Genomic DNA, 11,244 nt, shown 5'->3' on the forward strand with positions numbered 1-11,244 from the left:
AACATGAGTTAAAGCCTTCAACTCAAAATTAATTAGATACACTGATTTGTATGTCATAATTGATCAATGTGCAAGAAGCTCTTCCGAGTTACATAAGGACTTCACTCACTCTTGTGAGGTACTGAGGTTTCTAACTCGATCCATGTTTTGAGATTTTCAACCAAGATCCACTTCTGATATTCACCAATCAATTTGGCCCTAAACGGACATGGATACAAATATGGGATGTATCATGAGATATAATAGTCCTGCCTCTTTACCCAAACTAAACCAAACCAAACTGAATCAATTCGGGTCGGTAATCCAAAAAAAAAATTTTTTTTGACAAGGGTTGGTAATCAAATTCATGTCATAAGGATCTCACGAGTTCTTTTACATGTTAGCGGTCAGCTACTTATCGCTCAATCCTCCTCCATCCTGTTTGGGACGGGATGTGTGAAAGATAAGATTCTAATTAAGCATGACAAAGGCGAAGAAGTTTCCCAACTCCAAAACAAACTCCATCAAAATTAGCAACACACACAAACAAAGAAAAAAGCAGCCGAAGCAGCAGCAATTCAAAAGCATCCAACTCTGGAAACTATAAAAACTGAAGTAAAGAGCATCAGAGGAAAATCCATTCAACTACTGCATGAGATATATTCCCACCTCCTAAGCCAACGAAACCAAACCGGGTCTAAGTTTCAATCAATTTGGGTCGGCTACTGTAGTCAAATTCATGTCATAACGACGTGCGGGCTGTCAGCTAGCTGCTTACTGCACAATACTCCATCCTGTTTGGGACGGGATGTGTGAAAGATGAAGTTCTAAGCATGACATAGGCGGAGTTCCCGTTTCCTAAACAAACTCTGTTTAAATTAGCATCGCACACACAATCACAAAAAAGAAGCAGCAGCAGCAGTAATTCAAAAGCATCAAATGGAAACTATACAAATTGAAGTTAAGAGCATCAGAGGAAAATCTATTCAACTACTGCAACTTTTACTGCTTCTAGCATTTACAGACCTATACATTGACACATCTGTGGAGCCACCCTTGCCTTTCATTCCTCACCTTCTACCCCATCCTTTATCCTTTTCTGAATTCCTGCAATAACCAATCATAGCACAACACATCGTTTCAAAATATTACGAGATATTCCTGATGTGTGACACCATGATTGTTAACCGCAAGAACACCAAAAAAAATGAAAAAAGAGGCTCCGAAAGGCATATTATGATCTCATCTACAAACCACCAACTCACCAGAATGCCAATTGGAAAACAGAAATGAAAATGAAAGCAATATACAAAGGTTACCCAACTTCTTTTTTTTTTTTTTTGACATGGACCCAACTTCATACCTAAGACTTCCTAAGAATTTGCTGCCAAGAAGGAATTGCTACTGCCAGAGCTGCCCGTCTTGCAAGGGACATCACGAACGAGAAACTTCACACTGCGAGTCCCAACAAAACTCAATATCTCAAGGCACTCCCGCAAATCAGAATCACTTACCAACAACACCCATTCCTCTTCGTCGTCCAAATATTTGAGTTGAAACAACGCCATTTGCAATTTGAACCTCTTTGCAACTTCTTCATACAGCTGGCTACACCCTAAAGAAGGCTCGAATTTAAACCTAACCGTATCTTCTCTGTAAGTAGCTTTCACTGTGATCTTGGATCCACTATCGCAAGAGCTCGTAAAAAAATTGGTGATTTTTCTTTCACCAAAGCTATGAGAGCTTGACGAACTGCCACTCATCATTGAACCAGAACTGTTCAATGAGTCTGTCGTTCCTGAAGAAGTGGGACACGTTTGGTGGTTAGGTCCAAGGACCCTATCATTGGCTTCCACACCAATTTCAACGTTCATTCTGATATCCATCTCAGCAGAAACAAAGTGTGAATCAGAATTCTCTAATGTCAAAGCGCTTCTGTTTTGTGCACCCAAAGTTTTGGATTGAGAGTAAGAACACAGTGAAGAATTCTCAGATGGTGGGACAAACCCAACTGACTTGCAACCATTGCAACAGTCAGCCAGAGGAATTTCGGCATTTGGCACATACAGACTCCTCCCCTGTCGTTCTACTTGGTTATTCCCATCAATGTAATTCTCCTCCCTTTCCAATTTCACAGTAGAATTTTCACTATCAGTACAAGAGGGTGAACAAACTGAAGGCGCAACTGGTTTCGGTTTCTTAATAGGTGTGTTTTTGCTGGGGAAGAGAATGCTTCCCCCTGCATTGAAATCTTGGATAATGGAGCCTGCAGCCACAAGACCACCCGTAGTGGGGTCGAATTTCAGCCCTCCATCGACGCCTTGAACAGAGTCGAGCACTGTTTGTATCTTCCTCAAGGAACGGTTCACCTTGTTTATCTTGCGGGATGGCCACCTTGAGATCCCATGTTGTCTGCATATCCTCTTGAGTGTCGTTGGGCAAACTACAAACCCAACAATAAAATTAGAACTCTAGAATATTCATTTAAATAACAGGGAAAAAGTAATCCCACTTATTAGGTACAGACTGAACTCAAAGATTAGAGGTCTGTGAGTTTTTTTTCTTTTCCCTTTTTTTTTATCACTGGACCAGTGGTCACCCCTTACAGAACATCCTTCTAAATAAATTTGCAAAAATTTGTTATCATCAAGGTATCGCAATTTTGTGATAGATCCTAATAAATGGAGCTAGTTTCTGAAAACATTCTGAGTTTCTCGTAAGGCTTCAATATGCTACTCACAGCTGAGCTACATTTGCAACATCACATTGCTTCCCTATGAGAGACTTCCACACATCCATTTTCCAAATTCTGGCTTCTTTAACCTTTTGTATGAACAATTGAAAATTCAACGTACGCCACAGATACACAAAAAGATAAATAGTTTCTTCTCAGACCACAGCAACAAGTACCAAACACAACAATAATTTGTCTAAAAAAAGACAACAGGAAAGTAGTTAAGCAAGGCATTTGGTAAAAAACCACGCAGCACATTTTACAGAAAGAAACAACATAATATTTACTGAAAGAGCTCCCAACAATTTGCTATTGGGAGAGAGGTTAAGAGCCAGTATGGTTATTTGTGGAATAAAAATAACCATGTTAGCAGCTGATCAAGTCAGAGGATTTCAAGAAATAAACATGTAGCATGAGGTCTTACCACCAATGCCTTTGGCAGCATCCTTGAGACTCCCAGAAAAGTATTGCTGAAGAACACTTAAGCTCACATGCTTCTCTGCAGTACTCCGCTTTTTCTCTGTCGGTCTCCTTGATCCACTCATCTACATGAACTCAAAAAGTTATTCAGAGCTCAATGCACCAATCAAAAGAAATTATGATTCGTGAACATTTAGAAAAGAAGCAGCACACTGGGAATAAGTTAACATAAGAATCAAATCATTTGTCTGCTATAGAAGCTCTACAATGGGTGCCTTTCCTTTCCTTAATTCGATGGGCTTGAAGGTGAAATTTTTATTCCAATATCATGTAACGTTCAGTTTGGAAATCTGAACAATAACCTTGTAAACTTTAACCCAGATATTAACTGCTACATTCATTGCCCAAGAATTTTAAATGTTGAGTTTTGTAGTCAATGGTTGTAAGTTTACCATGTTTCTTTTTTGCAATATTCCATCTGTAACCCTTAACTGGTTAAGTAGAATCAAGCATTAAAGTGCACCATATGTCTCAACACACATCCTTCAGACCCTTCACTTCCTCGGCAATCCAAAAAATAGTGCCCCTTGGTACTGATACATTTACAAATTAGGTCCCAGGTTTCCTAAACTTGTAAGCAAGATTTCTTAAGTCTACACTGTTTTTCGCTATTATTTGCCTACTCGATGAAAGAACAGGCCCATAAAGTACACTGCTGCCTTGTTTTGTGCTGCTTTCAATGTATGGAGGTGGGGTTGTAGGTTCTACAGCATCCCTCAAGCCAAGCCCAGTTGTTTGAGAAAAAAATTGGCTTCGTTTAGGATGTTTGGCAGCTTTAGTCATCAATGACAATACTTCAGACTACTACAAACTAGCAGATTATAGGAAATAACGGACAGGTTTCTAGGTTTTTCTTGGACCTTCTCTTGGTTATCATGGGGCCAAATAGAGGTTATTTCAGTGCGGTTATAGGATTTTCGTTCAGCTATGCTTAATGCATTACATTAAGGTCGTTGCTTGGGTTCTTATGGCAACCCTTAGCCAAGCCCACTCAGTTGCCAACGAGCTTTAAATCTAAACCAACCCAACCTTGATTGTTATATCAAGCAAGTCCTAGGAAGTAGGTACAGCATCATTAACCAAATCCTAAGGCCTACAGGCCGACATTGATACAAAGCCATCTAGTTCATCTCTCAACCAACAGTCCATTGACCAGGGTCAATGAGAACTGCAATACCACCATGTCTTATTTTTAGGATGTTAGAAGCATTAAACTCAAAGCCAAGTGGTAGTTTGTGGAGAGGCCACTCAAGGTCATACTAGCTTTGGAGGTGATAATCAACAATGTGGGCGAGCTCTAACATAGGAGAACAAGTTCAGTCATGATGTACGAAACGTACCTGTTCCTGAGGAGCATCTAGTTCTCGTCGTATATTTTGCGGGTCAGAGACACCTGGTGGCACTGGTTCAATATGAGTTGTATTATTAGCTAATGTTTGTCTCCTTGAAAAATCCACAGTTGGGGGAAAATTTGCAAGTGATCCATTTTCAAACTCGACTTTAGAACCCTTTGCACCGAATAATTCAGCATCCGTAACCGTCCTCAAACTCTTACAAATCCTTTGCATGGTACCAGAGAGGTTGTTCAACAAGAGTTGTTGTTCTGTGCTCCCTTTCATATTCAAAGGGAGAAAGAACTCTAATATATAGTCATCGTCGCCAGTGTAGGTGCTCCTTAGCCGTATTGCAACAGCAGCATTAAGGCCAAACTTGCGTGCGTGATGGACTAATGGATACTCACTGATATCATATCCCTTGACATCTGGAAAGAAAAAGGGATGATTTGATTGAAGAGCTTTTCCAGCTATACCTTGCCCTTCCTCAAGATAGTGCTCTGCACATGCATGCACAAATCCTTGCATCTCTCTGTCATTCACGTAGCAAGCCGTATTCTCTATGCATAGCATAAATTTCTCATTTAAACTTGCATTTCCACCCTTAACACGTAATCTGGAGACTTCATCCCCAACTCGCTCATTGTAACAACAAGGGATCCAGGTTAGAGCAAGGGGCAATCGATGAGCGTGACATACGGCTCGTAAAACATCTTTTATCTCAGCTAAAGCGGCCCTCTGATTCATTGAAAGACACTGCAAAATAGTTAAATACTCGTTACAGAAGTAGTTGACACATGTCATCTTTTCTAAGCATTGGGAAAGCATTCCAGAAGAAAGAGATAGAGTATTTGTTTTGCTATTACCTGGGAGTAAAGCCTAGGAGGTGCAGTGCTCCTTAAATTCACAGCCTGTAAAAATTCAGGATTAGGAGTTTAGACAGAACCAACAAATCAGTGCAACAGAATCATGTTTCAGTAAATTTCACATACTGTGCACATATTATATAAATGAAGTTTGCACACACACACACACACACACACACATACATATATATATATATATATATATATATATATATATATATATATATATATATATATATTATAACTGACGTCGAGTAGCAGCCACAAAAAATGTGGAAAAAAAGATTGTGAGAAGCACAAACTTCCTTAACCGAGAAAGCTTGGTAGGGACTGAAGAGTCGTATACTGGACAAATTGTGGAGCTGTGTGCAGATACGAGATACGTTGCGGGACAGCTAGATACAACAAATGCAATTAGACCACAAATAAACTCCACTGGCAAAATGCAAAGAACTTTTCAGCCCAGACTAAAAGATACCAGGAAACAATTACAGATTCTGAACTGGTGTGATTTATTCCCAGGAAAGTCCAAACACGAGGACAATGCTTCCTCGTAAGATCAAAAGGGAATGACAACTTCTGGCCAGTTGACTTCATGTTATTCATCAAAATAATCTGAAATCGGTTCGCAAGTTTTGATCTATGTCATGAGCGCTTCATACGATTTATTTTCCCTCCTTCACATGACATTAAGTCAAAAGGGAATGAAAGCAACTTGCTATTCACTTGATGTATGCACTATGTCCATAGACATTAAACTCAAAACAATTCAGCCACTTCATAACAAAATCAACTCACTAGATTTTCAAAATGGAATGGATACAGCGTTAATTGTGCAGATGACAGAGTAATGGACGCATAAAACATTTTTTCATCACATAAGTGGAGGAAAAAACATGAGGGGAAGGAAGGAAAGAAGGTTATCTGCTTAAAAGACACGGGGGAAAACTAACCTGGAGTGCGCGACAAACGTTCTCCATCTCCAAATCGAAATTTGGTTTTTCTTTGACAGTCACAAGTTCCAACACAGCACAGCAAGACATTTCAACCAGATCATCCTCAAAAACAGGCACAGCAATGGATCCACGAACTTCATGATTGACTGCATGCTGAACCCTCAAGTACTCTGCCGGATTGTAGTAACCAACATTAGAAGTCCACTCTGGAAATTTCGATATGAACACCCGGCCAGGAAGCCCAGGAAAAGAACCCGGCTTCACTTCTGCGGCGAAGGTATACGCCCTTGATACTTCGCGATACCCAGCAAGCACTTGGTCAAGCAAGTAGGGTTGCTCACAAGTACTTAAGATATATTGATTACCTTGTTTAATTGGAACCCAAACTTGCGCCAAAATACCACCACCAGACCACTCTTTAACCAAGGACAATGCCCTTAGCATTTTCTCAGCTAGTGTTTGTGCAAATGGACGAGGTATGAGACAATTTCCTGCATCGAACTGGTTTTGGTGAAAGGAAGAATTACCCTTTTTGGTAGTAGATTCATTCCAACTGGTGGATTCCATTGGAAAACCAATTTGGGTATTGATTTGCTGGAAAACCATTTTGTCTCCACCATTATAAGGACTTCCAGTGATATCGCAATCGGGCCCTGCAAAGGTATTAGTGTTCTGTTCAGCGAAGTTTAATCCATCAAAGGGGGTGTAATTCGAGGGCATTGATTGAGGGGGTGAAAATGCAAAAGGGGCAAACATTTGGTCCGTGTTCGACGGGCTGCTGCACCATCCAGCATACGTATCGAAGTTCAAACCATTATTGAAGGGGTCTTCAGAAATTGAATGCCTTGCTCCCCCATCAGACGAAATGTAACCGTTATCTTTCTCTCTAGACGAAAAGGAGTAATCCATTTACAAGAACAAACCGAAATCTTTTGACCAAATACAAAAGAGTAAGCGCTAGAGTTTCTTCATAAAAAACTGGCTCATCACAACACTTGTGTCCCGAAATTCTTCTCCCAGTTGCACACCAACAACCCAGAATTTCAGCATGGAATCTGTTCTCATCATTATCCTTTCCCCAACAAAATTCATCTAAATTCTCAATTTCCTCTCTTATAACTACTGCCCACTTTTCCTAATCTTCTGAAGGCAAAGGAATTCCCAACTCAAAATTACCCAAAAACCCAACTCAGATAACAACAAAATCCCAGCTTCCTCGACTGAAATAGCAGAAACCCTGCACCACATCCCATACTGTTAGCAAATAATGCGGGTAATACGCAATACCTGTCGCGGATTACATATAAACATGTATAGCACACTGAAAACATGAAATCAAGGTTAATTCATCTATTGTTCACCATTCAAACCCTAAGATCTCAACAAACAAACAAAAAAATAAAAAAATAGAGCTTTGTACTGACCTTTACACTGAAAATAACAACAAAATTCCTGATATCCAAAGCGACCCACAAGTTACTGCAACAAAAACAAAAGCAAAAACAAAGAACAATACATCAATATCGAATAAGCTAGTCCAAACAACTGAATTATCAAAAATATAAAAAATTTAAATAGAAGGCCAAGGAATGGGCAAAACAAATAAGGAATCACGAAATTCAACCCATGAAAAAGCTGATAATTACTCCAATGAAAAAACCCATCAACAGATAGATAGAGAAGAGAGTGAATTTACCAAGCCCAAGCTTTTTACCACTATCAGTGATGATACCAACTACCAAGCCCTAGCTCTTTATGATAAGTTTTTCCAACACTGACCTAATTACTTTCTTGACATAAGTTGACAAAAAACGCTGAGTAAGAGCCACCTCGTAGCTCGTCTCCCTATGAACTAAAAGACCCAAGATTTCTAGAGAGAAAGTATAGAGAGAGGAACTTTTTGGACGCGGTCTGTAGTAGTAGTAATAAAGAGAGAGAGAATCTACCATAAATAGAAGGCGGGGAGGAATGGGTAGCGTAACGGTTTGTTGAGAGATTTTACATCAGGAACGTGGGTTACTAAAAATAGGAAGGCTCTGATTAGGATTTTTTCCTAGGCTCCCTCTTTAGCCCATTGCCAAATTCTCTGCAGGCTGCAGGGAGGGTTTGATGAGAGAGAGAGAGAGAGAGAGAGAGAGATGTAATTACTAATGTGACTAGAGATCTGGAAAACTGGAAAGGAACCCATTTGATTAAAGGAGCAATTATGTAAAGCATAAATGTATGGGAGGTGTTAAATGCACGCCACTTTAGTGTCGTAACACCCTGCTTTCTTTCTTTTTTTCAAAAGTTGAAGACAGTTTAAAAATAATAGATCCCAAACAATTTCTTTTCTTGACATGCACTTTATTTAACCATCTTAAACTATTATACTTATAATTAGTTATGCTATATATGGTTAATTAACTTGGTGCATATTTTTTATTAGAGATGGGTTTTATCATATAATTCCTCATCTCGTACTTATGTGATTGTCTCCGACATTGATGAAAAGATAAAACTGTTTATTATTCCGAAATGGGTCATGACAAAATCCACAGGTTATAAATTAACCGTGCATAAAAACATATGTTAGTGTCCTGAAATACACGAGATTTACGTTGAAAGTTTAAAAATAGTTTGACTTTATCTTTCTTTTTTTGTATTGCTAAGCAACTTTTTATCTTCTTATTGTATACTTGTGGTTACAACAATTATAGTACATTACTGTTGTAGTTGAGGACGGTTCTAATGTTGTCACTAATCATACTGCATATTTATCTTGGCAGTGTTTGATATTGTTCCCAAGATTTTCCTCCATTTAGACCTTATTTGGATAAGTTTTTCTATCTATTGACCTTTCCAATTGGTAACTTGATTTTTGTTAATCATATACTACCATGGAAGGTCTACGATACACACTCCTTAAAATAGTGTACCATATGCACATATTTTATAGTTCATTCATAACATTTTTGTGTGTTTCGTAACTTTTGTTCTAGAATTCATAACATTTCAGCAGTACGATTCGTAACATTTTCATTATGATTCATAACGTTTTAGTGTATCTCGTAACCTTTATACGATTCGTAACTTTTTAACAATACGATTCGTTACATTTTCTCTACAATTTATAACATTTTGGGAAGTGTATATAATACACACCCAAATAAAATGATGTATTATAGTCTTTCCCATACTATAATTTTAGTTAGAGCTTCTAGCTAGATACGCACACGTACTACATAGCACAGAGTTCAAAATACTAAAAGCACTGCAATGGAGTTATTAGAGTATCCTCGTTGTAATAAGCAAATGGGTATGAATAAACAAATTTAACAACAATACTAAAAAAAAATACCCCACATTGTAATAAACAAAGTTATAAGTCTTTTAGCAAATAACCAAATTTCACTCATTCCACAACTAAACTTAACAACTTTTACTAATAACCAAAACTCAATAACCAAACTCAAAACTTAATAACACAAAACACTTCACATTGGAATCGTCTCATCGAGACGAAGAATTTGATGTGATTAAGTGCATGATTAAAACTCGTTTGCGATTGGACAAATCTGAATTGTGTATTGTGGGGGTTTTTTTTTATAGGAATATAAAAATAACCAATATGGAGGTAAAAATTGTTAAGATTAATTATAAAGTAAATGAATAATTAAATACTGACGTGACACAATTTAATTATTGATTTTAATTATTACCATTGCGAATTAGTTGGGTGGATTTAGAAGTGTCCCCAGATTACTTTATCGGCAGGAAATGGGGAACTGAAAGGTTCGTGACCAATATGGTGGTGGACAAGTGACTGACACGTGTCAACTGTTGTACTGGGACTTTACTGGAACCTTTTGGAATCTAGGGCACAACTTCCAAGAATTTCCGACGTACCCAACCAAAAAAAAAAAAACAACTTGCAAGCATAGATTCCAAAATTATAAAAAAAAAGTAATCTCTCTCTCTCTCTAGAAGTTTTTGGGTGACGGACAGTACCACATGCGTGGTACTTTGTCGGCAATTTTAGCCGTCCAAACGCATTTTGAACGGCTTAGATTTATTCCATTTCTCTCTCTCCCACCCAACCGCTCTCTCCCCTCTTTTTCTTTTTGTAAAATCGGGACTGTCCAAAATGCGTTTGGACTACTGAGATCACGAACGAATACCCCCACATAATACCGCTCTCCTCCCTCTCAAGCTATGTTTTATTTATTGTCGGCTAGGACTCTCTTAAGCTCTCACTTTCGCTAAAAAGTCTTCTTTATAATAAGAAAATTTTCTTTAGATATCACGCCAACAAAAGGTTGTCATATACTAATTTGATATTTAGATGTACAATACATTTTTAATTGTAGAAGTGATGGAGTTGGCAATCAAGATCCTTCCGGACAATAGGATTCTCTTCGTGAAATACAATGTATCACGGTGTTTGTCATGTAAAAAATTAAAATAATCGAACATCAATAAAAAAATTCAGAGATATCAAAAATGAACTTTGAGAGTCTGACCATTCTTTTTTATTCTATCCCAAATTTATAAATTTCATTTAGATACATATCAATTTCGATCGATTCAACTTTATTTTCTCAAAGACAAAAAAAATAAACCACCTAAATTATCGAATAATATCCTACATCAATTATTCACATGAAGGATTACCTCTACGACGAACTCCTTTATAATTGGGTGTTTATAGCCAGTTATTTCTAAAATTCTAGATTGAAGATTATCGAAATATACATTTTTAGAATATAACACAATCTGTAAAAGTGTTTGAATAATAAGTGCATAATAGATTTGCAGAATTTTTTTTGTTAATAGAGGTATAAATTATTAACAGTCTCTAAAAAAACGCATTCTGAAGTGATTTTTGAATTATAAACTCTCTAATTCATTTTTTA

General features: G+C 37.7%; 1 protein-coding gene across 6 annotated transcripts; it reads right to left on the bottom strand.

The window, feature by feature from the left end:
- Nucleotides 1–901: 901 nt before the first annotated feature.
- On the bottom strand, nucleotides 902–8,510 carry LOC131316859 (protein NLP9-like). 6 transcript variants are annotated; one of them, XM_058346344.1, is made up of 8 exons: nucleotides 8,296–8,510; nucleotides 7,774–7,828; nucleotides 6,347–7,586; nucleotides 5,394–5,438; nucleotides 4,534–5,283; nucleotides 3,138–3,258; nucleotides 1,343–2,422; nucleotides 902–1,086 (listed from the first exon to the last, which is right to left on the bottom strand). In XM_058346344.1, exons 3-7 carry the CDS (start codon nucleotides 7,256–7,258, stop codon nucleotides 1,353–1,355), a joined length of 2,898 nt encoding a protein of 965 aa, XP_058202327.1. In that variant the 5' UTR covers nucleotides 7,259–7,586; nucleotides 7,774–7,828; nucleotides 8,296–8,510; the 3' UTR covers nucleotides 902–1,086; nucleotides 1,343–1,352. The 6 variants fall into 6 exon arrangements, with proteins under 6 accessions (XP_058202327.1, XP_058202329.1, XP_058202326.1 ...); XM_058346346.1 differs by having other exon boundaries at nucleotides 902–2,422; nucleotides 7,770–7,828; nucleotides 8,296–8,509; XM_058346343.1 differs by lacking the exon at nucleotides 8,296–8,510 and adding an exon at nucleotides 8,089–8,270 and having other exon boundaries at nucleotides 902–2,422.
- Nucleotides 8,511–11,244: the final 2,734 nt, after the last annotated feature.

Source organism: Rhododendron vialii, chromosome 2a (assembly GCF_030253575.1).
Source record: "Rhododendron vialii isolate Sample 1 chromosome 2a, ASM3025357v1".
NCBI lineage: Eukaryota > Viridiplantae > Streptophyta > Magnoliopsida > Ericales > Ericaceae > Rhododendron > Rhododendron vialii.

Bases quoted from the DNA above. Each gene is read 5' to 3' on its own strand.
- LOC131316859 (XM_058346344.1), bottom strand. From the start codon at position 7,258: ATGGATTACTCCTTTTCGTCTAGAGAGAAAGATAACGGTTACATTTCG. The intron at 5,439-6,346 runs GTTAGTTTTCCC...GAATTTTTACAG, and splicing joins ACGTTTGTCGCGCACTCCAG to GCTGTGAATTTAAGGAGCAC. The intron at 2,423-3,137 runs GTAAGACCTCAT...TTGGGTTTGTAG, and splicing joins TGCTGCCAAAGGCATTGGTG to TTTGCCCAACGACACTCAAG.